The sequence below is a fragment of the Heteronotia binoei genome, chromosome 1, assembly GCF_032191835.1.
Source record: "Heteronotia binoei isolate CCM8104 ecotype False Entrance Well chromosome 1, APGP_CSIRO_Hbin_v1, whole genome shotgun sequence".
Lineage (NCBI taxonomy): Eukaryota > Metazoa > Chordata > Lepidosauria > Squamata > Gekkonidae > Heteronotia > Heteronotia binoei.
In genome coordinates, this window is record NC_083223.1 from 39,514,265 (window position 1) to 39,538,853 (window position 24,589).

The 24,589-nt window shown below is 42.1% G+C and overlaps 1 protein-coding gene across 1 annotated transcript in view; it reads right to left on the reverse strand.

The window, feature by feature from the left end:
• Window positions 1-16,612: 16,612 nt before the first annotated feature.
• Window positions 16,613-24,589, reverse strand: part of LOC132573224 (uncharacterized) — a gene marked incomplete at its 5' end in the record, with an annotated part of 57,753 nt that continues 49,776 nt past the window's right edge. Inside the window, 2 exons of the mRNA XM_060241074.1 lie at window positions 16,613-16,853; window positions 17,107-17,255. Coding sequence (XP_060097057.1) covers window positions 16,613-16,853; window positions 17,107-17,255 — 390 coding nt within the window. The remainder of the gene's footprint in view (window positions 16,854-17,106; window positions 17,256-24,589) is intronic.

The following is a 24,589-nucleotide window of genomic DNA, read 5'->3' on the forward strand; positions in this document are numbered from 1 at the left end:
GCGGGATTACCCCTGAATGCACGCAGCTGTGATCCTGCAGTATTATAGGTGCTCCTCATTTCTTCGTAATCCTCCCATGCCTTGTTCATGTGACATGGAAACAATTACATTAAAATGCAGATGTAGATTCCAGCAATCTCCTTGGAATAGACAAATATACTTTGAAATAATTTACAAATGATGCACAAAATCTGTGTGCCATCTGGTCACTGCTGGGGGAAGAAAAAACACATTTCTCCCCATAGGCTTTTTTATGTACAATATTTCTGTTTTCACACAGAGAGGAATGGGAAAACAATGGATAGTTAGCTGGTGATCTGGATTTAACTCGTTCAGATACAAACTGGCTCACAAAGCTTATTTTGGCCTTTTGTACTACTGTGGAGGGGAGAAGAGGAAAGAAGAACACAGTACTTAATTCTGAGTCCTTGCATTTACATTACTCAGATTCAAAGAAAAGTTCTCAACATGCTGTCCTCATAATACCCAACCTCATCCACTGTACACTCATGTGCTTCCTGTCACTCGTGTGTATATGGATATCTCTATCTTCCAGGTTAAACTGCACATGCACAGCAATCCTTGTCTTGGTTGCAGTATTTATATATATTGACTGTTTCAGTCATGCTCAATAATCTGATTGAAAGCTGGGGAGGTAAAGTTGGCTTAACAGGCTTTTGGAGCTCTTAACTTGTACTTGACTGTGCCAGACAAGTGATCTACAGAGCAATCTTATGCAAAATTAATCCAGTCTAAACTGATTGGTTTCATTGGCCACAGAAAAAGTATACAGGGATATACATTGGTTCATATTGTATAGCAGGGGCATCCAAATATTTTTCAGCAGTGGGCCATATGATTAGAAATCTATATGTGTGCTGGCTAGGCAACCAGTGGGAGGCCAGGATGGTGGGGAAAATGAGAAGCAGCTGGAAGCAACTGGTGACATCACTTCCTGGAAATTTCTAGAGATTCTTAGAGGGGTGTGATGTCAGTTCAAGAGAAAACTGCGAAGTGATGTCATATCATTGCTGATGGATAGGTTTTTTTCTTTTTTTCTCCTATTGGCATGCTAGAAGGCATATGGCAGCCACAGTGTTGACCACAAAGAATTGGCTGACTCAAGCTATTTCAGGGATCAGTCCCGCAAGCCCTATGCAGCTGTCTCAGGGCCAGTGAAACAGCCTTCCTTTGCCTGCTTCCCAGCCCCTGGCTACAAACACAGCCCCAGGTAAAACTGGGACCATTACTTCCTTTCATTTAAACACAAGGTGCACTGTCCCTTCCAGATGTGAATAAGATTCTCTGACAACAAAATGCCAGGAAATATCCTTTCTCCCCTTCAGGATTAAAAAAATACCACTCCAAAGATCTGATGATCCTCTTCCAACAGTTCCGTATGCATGCTTTTAAAAAACCGAAGGACGAATTACAACTGCAAAATACTCCACAGTATCAATTTCGTGACTCATAAAGCACATCAATGGTCCTCCAGCATCTCCTTCTACCATTCATCCATAATACAGGGGAAAGGACATGCTATGCCTTCAGTGCCTACTTACCTCCACAAGACAGACAAGAAGAATATGAAACTCGGAACAAACACCTCCCCAGGACTGAACAGGGATATTGTTTTTTTATCTCATTACAGATGCTAAACCCACTATCCGTGAGTATAGCTATACATCCACAGTATTCCAATGTGTTTCTCTTTTAGAATTGTGTATCAGTATGCTTTATCCATTTTCACTATATTTCATTGTATTCCTTTTTCCTATGGCAAACTAGAATTATGTTTACACATGAAAAAGTAAATTAGGTGGACAAGAACATCACTATCCAATATATTTCTCTTTTAGCTGTATTGACACACTCAAACAGGGACTTGGGTTGCTTATCGCATTACATTTATTGAACCCATCTCCCATTGTCATTGGCAGACAATCTCACATTTTGACATACTATTGTTTTGTTGCTTTTGCATGCTCATGCTACTCAGATCAAAGGTTTGATCAATTTGTTAATTTTACTGCATACTGCTGTTTTGTTGCTTTCGCATGCTCATGCTACTCAAATCAAAGCTTTGCTCAATTTGTTAATTTTACTATTCTGTCATTGTACCATTTTACACCAGCTGTGTATGGCTCTGCTCAGCTATGTATGGCTTTGCTCACTATACTGGATTCCTCATCTGATGAAGTGTGCATAAGAGCACATGAAAGCTTACGTTCTAAATAAAAATTGGTTGGTTTTAAAGGTGCAACTTGACTCCTGCTTTGTTCAGGAAGAATATTATGCCTCAGAAGCTGCTGAGAAGTTCAGAAGAACTAACAGAAGAACTCCCCTATCCCTCTCTGGCATCAAACAAGGATCAGGAAAACTGATGTGGTTTCTGGGGTGGTATCCAGACTAAAGGTTCAAGCAAATAAAATGAAGATTGGTCCATCCATAAAATGCAAATTGTAGATGTGTCCATTTTTAAAGCACTTATATAGATTGCCATTCTTCAGATAAGCCAAAGCCATTACCCTAATTTTCAACTTTCAGGCAGTTTCACTATTTGAAACTGGTTCCTTGTTCCACTATTAACATTATAAAGAAGAAACAGGATGTTTTATAGGCTTTCTCAAACAGGATGTTTGAGAATTTCTTCTCAAAATTTTAATGCCAGAACATGGAAACCAGTTTTGAATAATGAGGTGAGAATCTGAGGTGAAGAGGTGGTGGTCAGGGTTCGGAAAAGTTCGCTAGCTCTGACTTAGGACCATTCCTGCTTTTGAAAGGCAAATGGCTTCATTGGAACCTGTTTATTTATTTATTTCCGTTGATTTATACTCCACCCCTCCCGCCCCTAAGGGTAGTAGTAGTTCTTTATTCACAGTCATCCGACCAGCTTAATACAAACAAAAACAAAATCATAAAAACAAACCCATCACCTTTTACACAAAATTCCTGACTCCTACAATTACACATATTGTTAAAACTCATAACCAAGATTTACATTCTCAATTTTCCTCCTTTCCAACTGAGCAGCATAACAGAAGCGGGCAATCTTGGATGAAACATCAGAATGAGCGTCAGACAGGAGGAAGGCAATTTGCTCATCCTCCTGCCTGCCCGCCAAGGACCCAAGAATCGGAGAGATTACGGTAATCTTGCCCTCAAGTCATTGTGATTAGGGCAGTGCAAAACAATGTGGAGAGTTGTTTCAACCTCGTTGCAATTGCAGGGGCACAATCTTTCCAGATATGGGTACCCAGCGTAACGTCCCAAAAGCACCGAAGAGAAAAGTGCATTGAGTCGTGCTTTTGAGAAAGCTATCCGATATTTTGGGATAGTGATGTTGAAAAGGTACCTGGCTGGGGACAGTACGGCTTGCTTCCCCAAGAAAATGTGTGCAGAAAGACTAGCTCTTGCAGATCTCAGTTCAAGCTCCACCAACCTCAGGCGCAGAAGTTCTTTCGCATCCCTCGGTTCCATCATTACTAGGGACTCAGGGGAGAGATCACAGAGTCTAAAATGATCTAAACACCTTTTCTCCCAAGTTCCCACAAAAGAATCGAAAAAAATCAAATGGGGAAGGCCACCTGGCTTTGAGAGAACCTTCAAAAAGTAACAAAGGGTGTTTAACCACATAGACGTCTTGATGCTTAGGACGCCAGATTCCAACCTGATGGCAGTGTTTGGCACACAACTGGGAACAAACAGAAGCTTGCGCAGGAGTTTAGTTTGTACAATCTCCAACGGCTTGGTGGTTAAATAAGGGGCAATTTCAGCGCCATAGAGCAACTGGACCCTGGTCTTTGCAGTATGCAACCTTAATGCTGCAGGCAAGAATTTGGCCCCTTTGGAGGTATAAAAACGGTAGATGGCATCAGCTGTTCTTTGCGCAGATTGTGCAACATAGTTCTTATGTGCCGAACGCTTACCCTGATAATGAAAAATCACCCCCAGGTGTTTAATAATTTTTACTTGCTCAATGGGTTTACCATTTAGAAACCAGCAATGAGCCTTGAAACGTTTGGCGAAAACTAAAACCTTGGTTTTATCTAGATTAATTTCCAACTCTTCCTGCAGACTGGTCTGGGTAAGATGGCGAAGGGCCCTTCGCATACCAATCTGTGTCCTGGATAGTATAAGCACGTCGTCAGCATACGCCAGAACTGGAATATGCCGATCGGCGAGCTTGGGAGGATGTAAAGCCAAATCATTAAAGGAGGTTAGAAGTGAATTTATGTACAAATTGAAAAGCAAGGGGGCGAGCACACAACCCTGTCTGACACCCTTGTTCACTAAAATTGGTTGGGTTAAATGGCCTTGAGATGAGCATCTTATCCTGATGCCCGAGTTACTATAAAGGCTGACCATTAGCAACAACAGCCGTCTGTCAATAGACGAAGCTGCAAGCTTGTCCCACAACCTGGATCTGGGTATCAGATCAAAGGCAGCCTTAAAATCGACAAAGGCTGCAAAGAGTCTGGAGCCCTTTCTGGCCAAATATTTATCTACCAGAAATTGCATCACCAAAGTCTGATCAAGATGGGATCTTCCAGGGCAGAAGGCAGCCTGAACATCGGCAATAATGCCTTGAGAATCCATCCAGGCCGTGAGTTTGTCCCTCAGATGTAAGGCATACAGTTTGCTAATAGCACTTAGCAAACTAATTGGCCTATAATTCGAGGGGAGATCATGACCCCCTCTTTTGTAAATGGGCACAATGATCGCCCAGCCCCAATCGGCTGGCATGTTTGCTGTCTCATCGATATATGAGAAAAGGGAGGCCAACGTTGGAGCCCACCAATCCCGATGCTCTTTGAGTCCTAAGGGACTGCTTCCTTCTTCATCATCCTAATCTGGACCATTCAACGGGATGTCAGTGGCCAATAATAATTATTATCCATTACTAAGCTGAGAACGCTTTATACACTGGAGGAGGGGTTACTTATTTCAGACTAGTGATGCTTATCAGTGACTAGCAGAGAAGAGTTATATCCTTTAAATCCATGGTAGTAAATGATCCTGTCTTTTCTTTGTCTCTGTGTTCTTCCATTTCCCCAAATTTTCTCTTGTTTTAGATTATGTGTTCCTCAAAGTCAGTTTTGAATTCTGTGGAGAAACGACCATTGATGGTGCTATGTAAATAATTATTGTCAACTATACCCTGGGGCTGACATTAGGCTGTGGTGCAAATACTTATGAGAAGGGCTAAGAGTTTGATCATGGCCATTCTTAAGCAAAGTTCTTTTGAGTTTCAGAATGACTTGATAACACATGAAATAATATTTACATTGGCCCGCTATGAGAGGAAAACATGAATATTTCCAGCAGCGATCCGCATGTTTACTTTTCAAATCCTCTTAAGCTAGCTAATTTCTGCACTGAGTCAGTACATTGGTTCTTTGACATTGCAGCCTCATAGAATATCTATACGGAAAAGATCTAAAAGGGTCTTTATGTCAATTCCCTGCTCATCTAGGATTATTTCCCGCGGTGTATTTGTTCCTAAGTGGTTTGTTTCATCTTGTTTTAAGTGGCCTATTCTGGGCAACTCCTTCAGCTTTGCTGAAGAGACTTCTGCAAACGTCATCAGAAGTTTTATGTTCCCTGCAGTTGTTCAACCTAACTTGTCCAAAAATGCATGGTCATCCTACATTTCTTCTTTCCTCCATTAATCCAGTTTTATTTGACTGTGTAAAATACTCATGTCTTTGAAAGAGGATATAGCTGAGTTCTAGTACAAAAATATTTTATTTATTTACTGTATTTCTAGTTTGCCTTTCTCATAGAGGCATGAATTACACAGGGCAAGTTGATACAATCAACATGAAGACACATCTGATAAGCAATGGTTTAGGACTAGGACTACAGAAATCTGAATAAGCATAGAAAATTAGACATGGTACAGAGTGCAAATAAAAGACAAAAATAACATTTCATTGGTAGAAAAGAATGCAAAGATTGGCAACCAGAGAGCAACATTGGAGATTAGGCAAGTAATAGGCAGAGACAGATTAGTAGAGGTGATCATGGTGATGGGTCACTGGGTGTCGGATGAGTGGTCTGCTTGGATGTATGTAAATTAATTATTCGTCTATTGTAACATATATAAAGTTTAACAAAAGATGAATAAAATAAAAAAAAGAATTCAATGATAACTGTTGCAAAGTGCATTTCTGAAACAAAGGATAATGGACATAGAGAGACGGTCCAGTCTTGCTAGGCACCCAGCCTTTATAGATCCCGAGCAAACTAGATACCGGCTTGTTGCTCCTGCATACTTATTTTATCTAGATGTCCATAAGTTCAGGAAAGCTTTTATTTTAACTAGGTGCTCAGCACTTCCTTCTGCTGTGCTTGAGGGGAGGTACAAGAGGATCACATATGTACAGAGACCCTGTCAATGCAATGTAGAAGAAATTGAAAGCATCAAGCATATGTTTTTTTGGTGCCCGTGATATAGCCAGGTTTGTGCCAAATACGTAGTACCCATAATGAAGCAAATGCCTGCCCCAACAGAACAGAATTATATTGCCTATTTGTTAGCTGATGAGAATCAGGCTATCACTAAAGATGTAGCCAAATTTTGTACAGCTTGTCTTGGTATCCATAAAGATTGCACATATTGTTACATTATTTTAATTTCTTTATATACCTGCTTTTTGCTGAGTTGACTCCATGCTACATGTTTTATGTTCCAAATAAAACTGTTCATGTTTTATGTTCCAAATGGTCGAGGACCTGCTTACCTGAAGGACCGTCTCTCCCCATACGAGCCCCAAAGAGCACTGAGGTCAGCAGGGAAGAACAAGCTGACTGTCCCTGGGCCAAGGGAGGTGAAATTACAGAGCACTCGGGCACGGGCCTTCTCCGTGGCAGCCCCATGCCTGTGGAATCAGCTCCCGGAGGAGGTGCGGGCCCTGCGGAGCCTAGACCAATTCCGCAAGGCCTGCAAGACCATCCTCTTTAGGCAGGCCTTCCTAGACTGCTGACAAAGGATGGCTGAACGGATGACCAAACAAAGTAACTCTATAGTGATCCTTGCCATTATATAAATAGGTAAATGGATAAATAGCGCCCAGAACATCTCTGCTGCTGTTAAGTTATAAATTATATAAGCTGGATTAGTCTTAAAATATGTATTTAACTATGTATAATTTTAATGTCGTTTTTAATTATTGTATACTGTATAATGTTTTATTGAATGTTGTTAGCCGCCCTGAGCCTGCCTAGGCAGGGAGGGCGGGATACAAATAAAATTTAATAATAATAATAATAATAATAATAATAATAATAATAATAATAATAATAATAATAATAATAATAATAATAATAATAATAATAATAATAATAATAATAATAATAATGGGCCAGAGAGCTGCTTTTGTGGCTACGTGCAATTAATGCTGTTCGGAAATTAATTTCTTTATAGCAGCAGAAACTATGTAAGATTCTTGAAAGTACCTGCTATAATACATCAGGTCAAGCAAATAGTGCATTCCCCCCCTTTCCTTCTAAAAGAGGGCCAATTTATACAATCAGCAGAATCAAATAATAGGAGTCAAGCCTCTGATCTTCTTAGGGTTGTTAGGTCCCTCCTGGCAACTGGCAAGGGATAGGTGGGGGACTTAGCAGTAGAAAGAAGGTCTAGGCCACATTGCTGGCATTGTGCAGGAAGTGACATTATCACCAGTGTTCCCTCTAAACTGTGGAGTCTTGTGAGCAAAATTTTAACTTTGTGAGCTACTGGCATTAAAGTTGTGAACTGCTGCATAAATTAGTTTGCTCCAGTGCCATTTTTCCTGAGCTCAGACAAAAATGTGTGAGTTGGAGGCTAAAAATTAACTCTGAGGGAACATTGATTATCACATCAGCAACTTCTGTGAGATGCTCTGGTATTTGGGCAAAAACTCCATGGTAAAACTGGCTTCTACCATAAAGTTTTTGCCCAAATACCAGAGCATTACCTGGATGTCACTGTATGACACAAGCAACACAGCCTAGGTCTTCTTCTTTCTACAGGTAAGTCCCCCCACCAGTGAGCTGATTGGCAGCTGGGGGCAAGACATGTTGGTAGAAGATCCCCACCTCCACTGAGAGATCTGGCAACTCTAGATCATCTGCATACAATACACATGATGTACTACTGAGTCATAGTCTGATCCTATGCTGTGTATATGTGTGTGTGAGAGAGAGGTGGTTTCAGACCTGCTATTTTTGGGAAAGGTGATCAAACAGGTGGTGGCAGAGCACCTCCAGACATACTTGAATGACACATCTACACTTAACTCATTTTAATCAGGCTTCAGACCTGGTTTTAGTCTGTAGACAGCTTTACTCTCCACTAGGCATGGACACAAATCGAAGTACAAACTGTGATTCATGCTAAAAATGGCTTACGTGGAACATTACAAATCAGTTCTGCAAATGGTGCTGCGCAAACACACAAAAAAGCTTGTTTTGGGTGGCAGTTCATCTGTGTCATTATTGGCAGATGATCCTCTTTGCATGCCATAACATGCCCGGCATAATGATGGCACCTGGAAGTGACGTTATCACACCAGGCACGTCATTTGGGGGGGGGGAGTTGCTCTAACATAATGATACCATCACTTCTTGTTGATGTTATTGCAGCAGACATCTCGTGGCATGCCTGCACTTTCTAGCTCTCTTGGGGGGCATTCCACACCTTCCCAAACTGAATGAACGAACAAACCATGAATTGTTTGGAAAATCAGAAAAAAATGAAATTAACCAACCCACTGAATCGGGTAACCCAACAAACTACAAAACAAAACAAACCATCACTTTCGTGTTCCATGCCCATCCCTACTCTCCACTTATAGATGGATCCAGGAATTTCTTTCCTGCTCCTTTTAAAAAAAAACTGCTGCTGTTTTTGTATAATAGTATCTTGTTATGTCCGTTACAGAAAGTACAGGGTGATTAGTGTAATTATCCACTTGTTTTAGTCTTTTTTATGAGTAGAAGTCAGGAAGTGACTATTGGAAATGAAAAATCATGGACTTGGCTTCTGAACTTCATAACTCTTCAGTGGTTTGTATTAAATGACCCATGTCATTCAATATTTATTTATGACTTTTGATTTAAATAATTCAAAGCTTTGGTACTGAGTATCAATATGCTGATGACACTGAGCTCTATATCTCTTTAAGTTTCCAGATACATCTGCCTTCACCTTACATTTGTGCCAGAAACTGATGGTCTATTGGATAGGCTGAAGAAGCAGAACGAAATCCAAAAATTAGCAGGACTCTAGAGAAGTGACATAAAACTTGCCTAAATAAATTGGGATGATAATGGTGATAGCTGGTGATGGTAAAATAGAAGTGATGATGATGGGTGGAAGGTATGATGTTCTAGAATGGATTGACATTCTTGTTTTAAACAGGATCAAGCCTTTTCTATCTTCTGACCAAGGATAAAGAAATTTGGAGTATTTGACTTTTTGTTACAGGTAGGAAAATATGTTCAAGCTGTGACAAAGTGAGCTTATTTCAGCTACCTGCTTAAAAATTGTCCTCTATTCTAAACTCAGGAGATGCAGACTCAGGCCTCATTTTGGGCAGGAGCTCACAGAAGCAGAGCTCTGAAACATCTACATTTTATTGTACTCTTTTTTATAAAGCAGACAGATGGAAATCTTATTCATACCACTGTGGCCATATATGATACTTTGAAATGTAAGGTTTTATTACGACAATTATAATTCAAGAAGCATTTTAATGTAGATGCTGAGCTGATATAATTTAGTACACCTCTCAGTAATGTCAGGGGTGCATGGCACATAACAATGAGTTGTGCTAATGAGCTCCTGCACTTCTATGAAATGCCCTGTGCAGGCTATTGTAACCTTGTGGTTAAATTACTGCAATGCACTCTCTGTGGGGCTGCCCTAGAAGACAATTGTAAACTTTGATATAAAATCTGTCTGATCAAATATTGATCAGTTCTGGCCTTATCCTTAAATAACTGAGCTGGTTACCTAGAGCTGGTTATCTTTATAGCCATTCATGAGCAGGAACACACATACCTGATTGGACTGCCTCTCCTGGTACGAACCTCTTCAACACTTTACACGTGCTTTTTGTTGCTGTTGGTTCCTTTCCCATGTTTTGGCTAGGAGACCTCCGCTATTGTGCTCTTTCTCATGTAGAACCAGCCCGATAGTCTTCCTAAGGCAGGTTTCATCCTTGTCTCTTGGGACAATGTTGTCTCTTGGGACATTGTCTTTTGTTTCTTGGGGAAAGGTGAAGCATAAATGTTTTAAAGTATATGAATAAATAAATGTGTCCAAGAAGTCAGGAAACCTACTTTGCAGTTCTGTGTCCCATAAGTGTACAAGTCCTGATGCAAAGATCTTCATCCATATTAGCGGGGGTATTATCTGCAAGGTTCCCTCCAGCCAAACAGATGCACAAATCATCAGTTAACTGTTACAATGTCACACTGGAATTCCTAATATTCCAAATGGTGATTGGCTGGATCCTATTCTTAGAAGGTAAACTACATGATTCTTGAAGTCCCATTGAGTTCTATAGGTCTGCGTTCTGATTGCAGTTGGTCTAAGGCACAGCCAAAGCCCCATAATTCAGTATCCTTTTTATTATTATTAAATGTCTTCTTTTAAAAATGGTATGGAAAGAATATAGGTTCCTCTTAAAATGATTTATTTAAATTGGTAGACTAGCATTACACTTAAAACGAAGTGTCTAAATGCACCTGTTTAAGTCGGTTTCTTGTTCTCCTAGGTATTATTTAGGCATTGAATTTTCCCCATTAGTAGAGTGATTGACACCATGGTCCTTACAATAACACATGATTATAACTCCTGAAAATAGCAATTACATAAAATGGAAACCAGATGCTCTGTGGAATTTGACTCTCTTGGTTTCTGGTGAAGTAGGTGAATTTGTAAAGCAGAAAACCACAATCATTATTCAGATGGATTGTACATGAATCGTACATGAATTAATGACATAATAGCTAAATCATATATGGTCAAAAGTAATGCTTAACTTCAGCTATCAAGATAACTTAATGAAAGACAGATACATAAGGAATACAAGGGTCTGCTCTTTTGTCTATGTTTTATCTTTAGAGTCACCACAGAGCTAGTTCTGTTTAGAACATTTCTTCATTTTCACAACAGTTATAGATAGAAGGGTTGTTTTGTAAAGAATCCATCTAGATTACAAATTAATCATTAAATCAGAGAGTAGCAAAACAGAGTTTGCTGGATCTTGTTGAACTTTGACAAATGTGATGGGGGGAAAATACTCCCCCCCAAAGTCTCTTCCTAAGGTAACAGCATGAACATAAGTAAAGAATTTGAAGTCTTTAATTAGTTTGCATGGAGAACCTGTCTTGTCTGTCTGCTGTCAAACGCAACAGCAAACACTGTGTCTTGCTGTTCAAAATGTCTTACTCTTGGGATGGTATGGTGCTAACGTTAAGAAGCCATACCTTAAGCAGTTAAATTTTAACCTTTAGCACATCACTTTCACTGTCATGTGTTCCCCGTGACATCATCGCTGTAAAATTAGGAACTTTCTTTTCTTGCTCTCTCTCCTGCAGATGTGGAAGTTTGAAAATTGCATTCCATGGGCCTGTGCCACATTTCATCAGCGTTTTTCCTTCGCTTTCTCCAAAGACTGGCCGCATGTGGTGCGTAGATTGCTGGTGCTGTTTGGGATCTCATATCAAATGCTGCTACCTAATCCCAGGCGGGCTTTGGCTGGCCCACACCTGCAGCTGATTGAATCCTCCTGGAGTACAAAGGCTTGATTTACAGCATCAAGGATACAGGGCCTGGTTGCAGCTGGGCTTCAGCAGGAAAAGGAAGTTGTTTATCATCTTTGTGTGCATTTCATTAACAATAGTGTACCCGATATGCAGCTCATACAATAATTTCAAATCACTGACAGAGAGCTTGATGGTATTTGGCGTTACCAGGAGAAAATCCTTCAAGATGGGCAAATGAAATATGAAGGAGGGGGGGGGGGTTCCTCCTTGTGACCCAGCAAAGTTAAAACTGCTAGGATAAACCTCCACCATGTTTCCTTTTCTTTCTTTACTTTTGTTTGAGGGTTTTGGGATTTTTTGGGTAGTCTTTGGGGTAGACTGATAGAAACTCTGCCGGTAAGAAATATGAAACTCAGTTCCTCCCACAATGTTCAGTGTTGTCATGGCATAATGCAGTTGGGATTTGAAATAAGGCTTTACAAAACATCATTTCATTGTGTGTCACTGGTATCAACCAGTACCTGTGACACTAGTTCCCATCTTGGTCCTCTCCATAGCATTTCAACAGCCAGGTAACAAGTAGACAAATTGTCCAAGAAGGCTTTGTGTTTGTGTGCATGATTTCAGATATCCAACTTGAATTCTGTGCGAATATTTTAGAAATCACTTTGTGGGATGCTGAATTGAAATAGATTGAATAGATCCAGTGTGCATCTAATGTATTGAGCTCTGAAGCCATAAGGTTACAGAGTTAAAGCCCATTTGCCTGAGTCTGAAGCTGTCCTTCTACTCCCGGTTTGGTTCCATTTTTCAGAAGTATGTCCCATGAAGTTCAATTTTTATTTATTTAAAAATGGATTTTCCACATTTCCATCATTCAGGGAGTTGTACAGGAAGTTAAACAATACAAGCAGTTTAACACCTGCTACAAATGAAAAAAAAATCACACAAAGTCCTACCACAACCAATGTCAAACAGATCAGAACCCAGTGAGACTAAGGATGATCGTACAAAGTCCCAGTGGATCAGCTCCAGTTTATATGTCCTGTAGCAAGAGAATAACAAGAAAGCTTTACACTGTTCCTTACTGTCAGATGTTGGGGGTTCAAAGTAAATGGGCTTCCATTTGTTGCAAAAGGTAAGACGTTTATTTGATATCTCAAAGTTCTGAACAAGCAAGAATTGGAACTGAGCATTTAGTGAAAGAGACACAGTTTTAAACACTCACATCAAAGGGTTTCTAAACAATACTACATTCTCACACTTCTGAGTTACAAGTAACACTTTCCCTACTTCTTATCGCTTGTGGTTCTTCTTCTCACGGATGAGCCCTGCTGGCTCTTCTTGAGGCCTGCTATCTTCAAAGGGCTGTTGCTTTTGTTAGTACTATGCAGAGGAATTCACAGCGGGAATTAGTAACATCTCTAGAGCCATTTGATATGCAAGGCCTTTGTCTCATGGTTAGTAGCTAGTGCTCAAAATGGGGTTAGTCATGTCAAGAGGCAGGTTACAGGTTATATTCAGTATAGTATCACATTCAGCATAATGTCATAGTAATATTCTCCAATGTCTGACATACTGCCGCCCCTAAGCTCTTGCTCGGGGTTTGTCTGGGTGCAGTAGGTAACATTTCTTTAAAAGAGAAGGAGCCCATAGGTCAGTGGACTTGACCCATTCATCACAACTAGTAGGGAAGTATTTCCAACGGACCAGATAGTGCAATACCCCCCTTTGTATTTTTGAGACCAGCACCTCCTGCACCTCATGATGACTCTGACCCTTCACTTGAATAGGTGTGGGCTCTGGAGGGCGGGGGTGCCAAGACTTAACTCCAGGATCCTTGCGAAGAAGACTGCAATGAAAAACAGGGTGAATCTTACTAAACATCTTGGGAAGGTCCAGTTCTACTGTCACTCTGTTTATCACCCATTTGATTTTAAACGGACCCAAGAATTTATATGCCAATTTTCTACAAGTCTGTGGTAAGGGGAGGTTTTTAGTGGACAGGAATACACTCTCCCCTTCTTTAAAGTCCCACTCGGGGGAGTGCTTTTTGTCAAAGTATGCTTTGTAGTCTCGTTTGGCCATTTCTAAGTGTTCCTGAATGACAGTCCAGCCTTTTTTCACTCCTTCCCACCATTGCTGGCAGGAGCTAGGTGGCACTGTCCCCTCAGGGCTGGGCAGCAAAGGGAACGGCTTGCCTTCGTAGCCATTCACTATCTGAAATGGCGAAGCTTTGGTAGAACTGTGCAGGCTGTTGTTGTAGCCGTACTCTGTGAATGGGAATAGCTCTACCCAGTTGGACTGCTGGTAGTTTATATAACACCTCAGGTATTGTTCGAGAAGACTGTTTCCGTGTTCTGTCTGTCCGTCAGTCTGAGGGTGGTAGGCGGAACTCAGACCTTGCTCTATCCCCGCCATTTTGCAAAACTCCCGCCAGAAGTTGGCAATGAATTGCGGCCCACAGTCGCTAATGACCTTGTTGGGGAACGAGATGGAAAAACCACGTGATGGAAAAACAAATAGACTAGTTCCTTAGCTGTTGGTAATTGTTTACAAGGAATAAAATGCGCCTGCTTGGAAAAGGTGTCTACTACCACTAGTACTTCTTTTTTTCCCTGGGACACTGGAAGTTCTACTATAAAGTCCATTGACACCACTGACCAAGGTCGGTTAGTGGTGGGAATAGGGTGCAGTAATCCTGGGGGCTTTCCCCCCCTCCGCTTGGCCATGATGCAGATGGGGCACGATCCCACAAATTCAGAGATGTCTTTTTTCATCTGAGGCCATCAGAATTGGCGATTTACTAAATGCAGTGTCTTTACATAGCCGAAGTGGCCAGCCAGTTTGCTGCAGTGACAATGCTGCAGGACTTCTGATCAGAGGGACTTCGGCACATAAAATTTCCCTTCATAGTACCAACCCCCCCCCTCTCCCTTCAGTATGCCATCTGGCCTCTCCTCTCCCTCTTTTTCCGTCTCTTCGATGAGTCTGCTGCCCCCCCACAGTTCAGGTTGCCCGGTTTTCTTTCTGGATCAGGTGGTCACCCCCCCCCCCAGCCACGGCGGAAGAAGGAATGATTGAGTCTATGACTTCCTCTCTCTGGCTCTCGTGCTGGGGCAAGCGTGAGAGAGCGTCGGCCAAGAAGTTTTTGGAGCCTGGGATGTGCTTGAGCACAAAGTCAAATTTCGCAAAGAACCCTGCCCACCAGATTTGTTTGGCTGTTAATTTTCTCCGGCCTGTTAGGGCTTCCAGGTTCTTGTGGTCTGTCCAGATTTCGAACGGCACCCTGGCCCCTTCTAACTAGGACCTCCAGGTTTTTAGAGCATACGTTACAGCGAACGCCTCTTTGTCCCAGACCGACCAGTTGCGCTGCTCATGGGAGAACTTGCGTGAGATGTAGGTGCACGGTCGGAGCCTCCCCTCCTCATCTTTCTGCATTAATATGGCTCTGACGGCCACATCGGAGGCGTCGCATTGAACCACAAAGGGTTTTAGTTCGTTCGGATGAGCTAACACGGGCTCACTAGTGAACAGTCTCTTGAGTTCATTAAATGCGGCTTGGCAGCTAGGGGTCCAAGGGAGTTTTGCCCCCGGTTTTTTGTCTTCCGGCCCCTTCCGCTTTGCCTTTAGGAGATCGGTTAAGGGCAGCATCACCTGGGTGAACCCCTGTATGAACTCCCTATAGAAATTTGTGAACCCAAGGAACGATTGGAGCTGTTTGCGTGTTCTCGGGGGTTCCCAGTCTAACACCACTTGAATCTTGGCTGGGTCCATCGCTAATCCCTTCCCGGACACTCGAAACCCCAAGTAGTCGAGTTCCGTCTAGTGGAACTCGCACTTTGATCACTTGGCATACAGCTTGTGCTGATACAAGGTCATCAGCACCTTTCGTACCAGGGGCACGTGAGACTCTAGATCTTTGGAATAGATCCAGGTCATCCAGGTACACCACCACCCCCTTGTACAGGTATTCCCGCAACACTTCATTTATAAAGTTCATAAACACCCCGGGCGCCCCCTGCAAGCCAAAGGGCATTACTAAGTATTCAAACTGTCCCATGGGTGTGTTGAACGCCGTTTTCCATTCGTCCCCCTCTTTGATTCTGACGTGAAAATAAGCGTCCCTCAGGTATAGTTTGGTAAACACAGACCCCTCTGACACTGTGCTTAACAAGTCTTGATTTTGCGGGTGCAGCCTGAGTCTACTAAGGCTCGGGCATGCATGAACCGCTTCAGTTTCGGGTTTAATAAAGTCACTGGTACAAAGAGTAGGGCCCTGGTTATTCTCACCCGTAGTGGTGCCGTCAAATCCACGACCTGCCGTCCAGCACCTCTCAGTGCAGGTTGCTTCCGTTTTCCACTGGCACTGGCTCCCACGATTCTTCCCCCGAGTCCTTGGTTATTATAGAATCCTCTTCAAGTGCCATGGATGTGGCGACGCTGCCCCGGCTGGGCTCTTTGGGCTCGTTCCCGGTCTTCTTCTGGCCGACTGCAGTCGGTTTTGGGGCCAGGGGGGGTACGCGGGGCTTCTCCAGGCAATTGGCTCCCAAGTGCCCGGGGTCACCGCATTGGAAGCACCGGCACCCAGGGGTCACCTTGGGGGTTCCTCCCAGGGGTGCTGTCTTCTTAGGCTCAGACTTAGTCCCTGCCTTGGATTCCTGCCCCCCTCTCGCCCTTGTTGCTGCTGCCGTTGCAGGGCCACATGCTTCAGGTTGGTCTCAACCTCACCGGCCAGTTGTATCCAGCCCACTAGGATGGTGGGTCGAGCTTGTTGGAAGCATCGGTCGAGGATGCTCATATTGAAGCCCCGATGGAAGGCTTCGTACTTCATTTTCTCATTCCACCCTCAGACTTTGGAGCAGTGAGCTCGGAAGTCGGCGGCGTATTCTCTCACTGTCCTCACCCCTTGCTGTAGCTCTCGTAGGGCGGTGAGGGCCCTGACCTCTTGCAGTGGGTTGCCATACTGCTGCAACATGTCTTGCAGGAACCCCGCTACGGTGGTCAGCTTGGGCCCCCGGGTTTCATACAGGCTGACGAACCATCGCCTCGCCGCCCCCTTCAGCTTTGACCCCAGGTAGTCCACTTGGCTAAGTTTAGTCGGGAAGGTGTTCCCCCAGTGGGTCATGAAACTGTTGCACTGGATGGTGAAGTACTCTACTTCCTCCGGATCGCCATCGAAGGTGATCTGCAGCTCCCGGCCTCTGCCTCTCACCCAGGGTACTAGAGGTTGTGGGCCAGTGGGCCCCATCGGCCATCCAGGGGGAAAGACCGAGACTGGGGGCGCTCCCAGACCAGGGATTGGTGGTGGCCCCACCAGGGCTGGTGGTGCTGCTGGCTCACCCGGCGGGCCCCTCAGTTGGTCTGGCTGTGGAGCTGCCGCGGTCTTCTCCAGCCAGTACATCCTCTCCTTCGGCCCCCGCTCCGGCGAATAGGTTGCCGAAATGCCCAGCTGCTTCGTCTATGAGTCCGGTCGAGGTGCGGGGCTGCCACTTCCTCGGGGCGAAGAGTAGCGTTGAAAAATGCAGCGGAGATCCGCCCTTCCTTTGGTCGACTGTGACACCCAGCAGGATCCCCTGCCCCTCTGCGAGTTCGGTGGGTTCTCCATTATCCGGAACTTTGGCGGCCATCCAGCTAACAAGTTGCTGGTTCGGATAGACCCATATTGGATCAGTTCCAAAATGTCAGATGTTGGGGGTTCAAAGTAAACGGACTTCCATTTGTTGCAAAAGTTAAGACGTTTATTTGATATCTCAAAGTTCTGAACAAGCAAGAATTGGAACTGAGCATTTAGTGAAAGAGACACAGTTTTAAACACTCACATCAAAGGGTTTCTAAACAATACTACATTCTCACACTTCTGAGTTACAAGTAACACTTTCCCTACTTCTTATCGCTTGTGGTTCTTCTTCTCAGGGATGAGCCCTGCTGGCTCTCCTTGAGGCCTGCTATCTTCAAAGGGCTGTTGCTTTTGTTAGTATGATGCAGAGGAATTCACAGCGGGAATTAGTAACATCTCTAGAGCCATTTGATATGCAAGGCCTTTGTCTCATGGTTAGTAGCTAGTGCTCAAAATGGGGTTAGTCATGTCAAGAGGCAGGTTACAGGTTATATTCAGTATAGTATCACATTCAGCATAATGTCATAGTAATATTCTCCAATGTCTGACACTTACATGATGTGTGGAAAGACTTGTGGTCTTCTTGCCTTCAAAAGTGCATTTACCAAAAAAAGAAGATAGAAGACTTCAAGAATTTAAGAACTTGGAAAATAACTATTGTTGTTTGTTTTAGGCATAATTAACAATCATTTTGAGAAGCAAAGGAGGAAAAAGAACATAGTTTTAAAACAGGACCATATATAATATGTTGATTTTGAAGACTAGAACAGTTAACATTTAGTACTCATCAGAAGTAAAGAGATATAACTTATTTAGGTACCTCTAGAGGAGTTGTAATAATTTACTTTAAATATTATTTGAAGTTATAGACATATAATGTAAGCTGCTTCTTTTGGTTATATACAATAATTTAATCAGTTGTATGTGATTCTTTAAAAAAAATTGATTGAAAAAAAAAGTGCATTTACTTTTGTTCTATTTTGAACCCTTCCACTCCTTGTCAATGTTCTCCTTCACATAGTTATACAGTTCAGAATCCAACTGAGCTATCCCAATGAAATCTCAGGAATGAAGAGAGTTAATAAGAATATGCTGAGCAAGTAAGGTCATAACAAAGGAAGGGCAGTAGTGTTACTCCCCCCCCCCCCAATTCAGGAAACAATCCCTTTGCTAATGTAACTTACAATGATCCTGGATTTTCATGCCACTGAGGAAGAATGCCATGTATCAATTGGCCCTCAAGGCTAGTTTTCTATATAATAGCCTAAGGCTTGGATTTGTCATGCTAACCCATGCATGGTCCTTTACTGAATCATTCCAGGTTCAACTGATTTGAATTTGTCCAGATGGTCTTTGGAATATTTCTTTGATACCCTTTCCGAATTCATGAGGGTTTTTGTATTTGTGTAACTATCATATCAACCAAAGTTTAAGATCTTTCTCTGCTCTGGTTAATATTCCCAGTCTACATGTTTAAAGCTGGGCTGCAGTATAATTCATTAACATTGTTCTCAGCTTAAGGTGAAAGGCCTACCTCCATATAAAAATGAACGTACTCTGTATATAGGATCTGGAAATACAATGCAGTGGATGGTTGTGACTGCTAAAACTATAACATCTGGAATGCCATCCTGGAAAGCTTCCAAGAGATTTCCATGAGGAACACTTTGTAAAAGTTGTTACCCTTCTAGGCATTTCAAAATTTTGTAAAGTCAAATGTGTTCCCAGGCTTGCATAGGAGCAAAGATTGGATTATAAAGTGCTAAACGTTTTTTACAACTGTATAAGCAATGTTACTATATGGATAATCATTCAGGAGAAAATTATTTTTACAGACAATTTTAATGGATCTCCTCCAGTGCTCAATTAGACTCGTATTTCAAGAATCCAGAAATGCAAGACTTTTCTCTTCAACTGGTCCCCCTGCCTAGAACCCCAGGAACCCAGCTTGAGAAGAGCTGGTGTAGCGATCCTACTTCCTTTTGCCTCAGGCACAAAAGATTGGTCAAGAGGAAGTAGGCAGCTGGAGAGGGAGGAACAAGCAAGGAACAATTACACAATCATCATCTGTGTGTGTGAGAAGCTGCTTTCGTGTAGATGTGACATTATGGGAAGCATTTCAAGATTGTAGCCTGCAGTTATGTGAGTATAGCTGCATGAGGTAATCAAGCTAATCATTGTATCTTTATGTTCCATCACAGGACTTCTTTCACATTCACCAACACTCCCTCTGTGAATCACTGCCGCATTTCAGTTCATTAAAAGCTGATTCGCATTGCTCCCACATTGGCCTGGGGACCTTTGAATATAAAGCACCTGATGGTTCTGATTTGCCTTGAGAATAGGTTCTGTTTTCTACACATTATTATTTCTACAAAAGGCCAATAGGAAAAAAAATACACTAAAATGGATTTAGGCCATCCGTTTATATCCAGCAAATGGCCAACAGAATGCTGATTTTTCTTGATTTTTTTTTAAGCCAATATAAGACATTATTTTTTTTTTAATTTCAATTTTATTGTAAAAAAAATGTTACAAACAAGAACTTAAATAAAGCTTATACAAAAGTTATATCAAAGTTTGGTTTTACCCTCTGCTGAATCCTTTTTGGCCTCCTGGAAGATTATTCCTGGGATTGTGAGAACCGCAAAGACAAACAGATTTTTGCATGGGGAAGTTCATTAAGGGAGGAGAGGAGGTAAAATTCTCCTCCTTTCTCAGCACAACTCTGCTGAGTTGGCTCCATATTTTACTGTTACCATACTTCATGTTAACTGTATCCCCAGATTCAAGTAGGAATTATACAAACTGCTCTAAGCAGAGTGGTAGGAATATATTTTTACTTTTAAAGAAGAGGACATTAAGTTTTTGAGTTAGGATAAGACAGAATTCTGAAATCCTAGAGGAATATCTTAACATAGCACTAAGATTATTGCTATGAGATTATTTTATTTTGTTTGTTTATTGTCAAGCATTCCTACTGAGACTCCAGGAAGATTACAAGAAAGCTGCTAATATCATTTCAGAGGGTAGTGATGTTGGTCTGCAGTAACATTCTTTGTTTCAATTTTTTACCAATTTTCTTTAGTTAAGAGCTCAGCGCAGTTTACAACAATGTGTAATGACATCAACTAAAAGCAGGTACAAAATTTGCATGGTAAATATCCAGTAAAGTCCTGTGTGGTCATATGCACAGTACATCAAACCAGGACTTTTTTGAGCAGGAACACACAGGAACGCAGTTCCAGCTGACTTGGTGTCAGGAGGTGTGGCCTAATATGCAAATGAGTTCCTGCTGGACTTTTTCCTATGAAAAAGCCCAGTGGAAAACAATGGTGACATCAGGGGGTATGGCCTAATATGCAAATGAGTTCCTGCTGGGCTTTTTCTGCAAAAAAAGCCTGCATAAAACCAATCCAATAAAACCACAGGGATCTGTAGAAACCTTATTGCTTGAAAACCTGGTTGGTCTCCAAGGTTCTACAGGACTCAAATCTAACTGTTCAGCTAACATAACTAATTGACAAATGGAGTGTAAAGAACTGGAAAGCAGGGATGAGAGGATTTTCATTTATTATTTCACAGGTGAGATCTGCCTGGCATGGAACTCCTCCTGAATTTTGGTTCACTATGCAAATCCCTAACAAAAAATTTAAAATAAAATTCAGGAATTGGAACTACATCATCACTAGTTTTTTAATTTGCTGCTTATTTTTGTCCCAGTATTTGGCACCATTGTGTAACACATACTATTAATAATGCTTACTGCACAGGAAAACTGTCTCATTGTCTTCATACATGCAGTTGCATCCAGATTTTTTTTTTTTTGGGGGGGGGGATATTTTAAAAATGCATAGCAGCAACTGCTATTGCATTGATGCCAGTTCTGAAACAATACCAGATAGTTCATTATTCCAAATGAAGGGGTCATGAATAAGAGTTTATAAAGGATCTCTTTCAGGAAGTGGTGCACCAAAAGGGAGGAGTCTGGACTGGTTTATCAGTCTTTTTAATTCTGAACAATGGGCTCATATTGTGGACTGAAAAATCTTCACAATAGGCAGTGCTCAGCTAGCTTGGAGTGTCTTGTGAGACATGAGGCAACAGTGGCTGTTTTGCCAGTCATTGTTGCCAGTGATTCCAACCTTTAGTTAAATGTTAACATGGAAGGAGGATGGAACAGGCTAAAAGTGATAAAAACAAGAAGGAGGGAGGAAGAAAAGGATAAAATGAAAGACAAAAAAAAGATAAAATATAAAGACAGAGAAGTGGATCAGAAAAAGATGAGGGACAGAGGATGCTGGAGAAGAAACAGAGAAAGGTAGGTGCATTAATGGGAGAGAAGGGAAGGGAAAAGTCTCTGCCAGGGAGAGGGAAGGAGGAAATGAGATTCTCTCCTCCCACCTTGTGTCCTCACAGCCCCCCCCCCACTTGTTAAAGCATGAATAGTGAGTGAAAAGTACAATCCATTATGTGTTCATGCTATTACTGCTCTATTTGATCCATTGTGTTCTTTGTGATATGTTGATTGCCATGCCACCCTGTTCTTATTAATCTACAGACAGGAAACAAAGTCTTGTTACTGATCAGCTCCAGTCCTGTTCTGTTTTGGCAAATTGCTGCATCATGTACTTTTCAGATCTACTAGAACCTGGATATGTGCAGTAGAGGCAGAAGAACTATGCTAGGAAAATAAACAGAATCCTTCTAGGTACTTAGAAGGGTGTAACTCTGACTGGACTGTGCTGCAAGTTACCTGACATATTTGCTGCATCAGATGGTGTAGGACATGGGTCCCCAAACCTGTTGAACCTATGGACATTTTGGGAATTTTGAGAAGTCTGAAAAGGACTTCAAAATGGCTGCCATGGAGTAGTGGGACCAATCACAACAATGGCTGAAATGGGAGTTCTATTCAATCATAAAATATTGAGAAGTTCCAGAAAATGTTAAGATGTTCTAAGCCAAGCATTTTGCTATGATGAAAACAGCTGTTTTTATGCTCATAAAGCTGATACCTCCTGAAGTACCTCCTAACCCAATGAGTTGAAGAAAAGCCAAAGGGATTCCCCTTTGTTTTGAGGAAGAGATGCTTTGGGCACCAGGAAACACACTGATGGGTGCCATGGATCATTGGGACATTCCTAGAGATCATGTTGGGAATCACTGGGTTCAAATTCAATGAGAATTTGTTGGAATGATCTGCTTTGAAATTTCCGAAGTTCTTGTTACAGCCCAGATTCCTGTAGTATACAATTAATACTTTGTTCCCAGTGTAATTGTCTCTGCATAGGCAGCAGATTAAAAATATAAAATTTATACTGGCGTATATAGAAAATTAATTGGAGAGTGGTGAAGATGAGATCCTTTTATAAATGGCATTTTGCAGAAGTAGCAAATATTGAAGATTATTATGCAAGTAATATGTTATCCCAGCTCAAGAACTATATCCACTTGAGACACTTATTTCTGAAGAATTCATCTCAAGAGCACTTGGCCATTTCTCTCCCTCTTGAACATTTCTCCAGATGATATTTTCTTCATCCTATTCTTTACAGTCACAGCTCCTTAAGGTTCCAGCCAAACTTTCACTTACTTGCCTTTGTAGCTGCCCAGAACAGTAGGCACACATCCCCAATTGCTTCCGAATGAAACTTGTGCCAGAAAGCTGCCGGATTTCAACTTAATTGGCAAATGGATGCTTGCCCATAGTACTCAAATACAACACTTGGCACCCCCTCGACTGCCAGGTCACCTCACTTGGTTATACCAGTGTGCATGTGCCTCTGTGGGTTGCAGTAGCATTCATATATAAAGCACTTTACCAGCATCTTGAATCATTCCAGCTGAAGCCATTTTTTTAAACTTCAAAAGCTATAAGTAGTAGGGTTGCTAGGTCTGTGTTGGAAAACACCTGGAGACCTTGGGGGTAGATCTGGGAGAGGGCGGTGTTTGGGGAGGGGAGGGGCCTCAGTATGGTACAAGGCCATAGAGTCCACCCTTCAAAGCAGCCATTTTCTCCAGGGGAGCTGATTTCTGGCAGCTGGAGATCAGTTGCAAAAGTGGGAGATCTTCACACCCCAACTTGACACTGGCAACCCTAATGAGTAGCCATAGTTGAAGCTGGGATGCAAATATTCTGCTAAAACACCAGAAATAACACTTGTCTTCATCACTGGGGTACCTGTGTAGTCCCACATGGGTTACTACATACTCATAGGCCTGCTGCAAAGAGATTTTGAAGCTCAAAAACTCAAAAGGGTTTTCCTTCCGTCCTCTTGCATGCTGCTTTCCAACCTTTTTTGGTATAATAGGAAGGGGGTGGGGTGCCCTTCTCTCAGTTCTCACCCCTATGCCATGGAGAGGGGTTCTTCTTTTTTGAAGCTTCATGCAAAGAAAATTGAGGACTTCAGGCTTTCTTCTGCCTTTGACAGACCCTGTGCACTGCAAAGAAAATTCAAAGCAACTGGCCTCGATTAACTATCATTTAAAATGTGTGTCTTGTGGGGTGAAAGTCCCCCATATGGATGACCATATGTTATGTCTACTAGGTCTCAGTGAAGAGCATGATGTCTCAGGGTTTCTGATATGTAGTCAGTTGACTTCTAAAGTGAAACATGACAGACTGTTATGTTTGAAAGCTACTCGGTGGAAAACAGCTTTGTCTGGCGTTACTTCCAACAATCGTATGAGCACAATGTCAAAACCAAATCCAGAAAGAGAGATCCAGTCATCATTGGTTCCAACAGATCCAAGACCAGTTTCAGAACCTTTGTCTCCAAAGAAGGCATGATCCACTACTTCTCTGGCATTTCCTGGAAGAAATGCTTCAAAGCCTCCTCCTCAAAAGTCTTGTAATAAAAAACCATGCCAAAAAAGTGTTGTCAAAGTCATCCAAGTTTTTGTCTTCCTCCCATCATAAGGCCATGGTTCTGATATAGCCATCCCTCTACAGGTTTTGAGCTTCAAAATCTCTCTGTGGCTGGCCTTCACATCCATGCATGACTGCACTGATGACCACTCGATGAACAACAGTTACATTTAAATGCAACCATATTATGCATGCAACAGTGCTGCCAAGTGATAATCCACTTTAGCTGCTGAGGCAACATTAGTTCTCTCTTTTTTAGAATGCACAGTTGATTGCTCAATGTGCATAACTAATCTTTATATGTGTAGGTGTTCCATACAATCCTGAACAGAGTT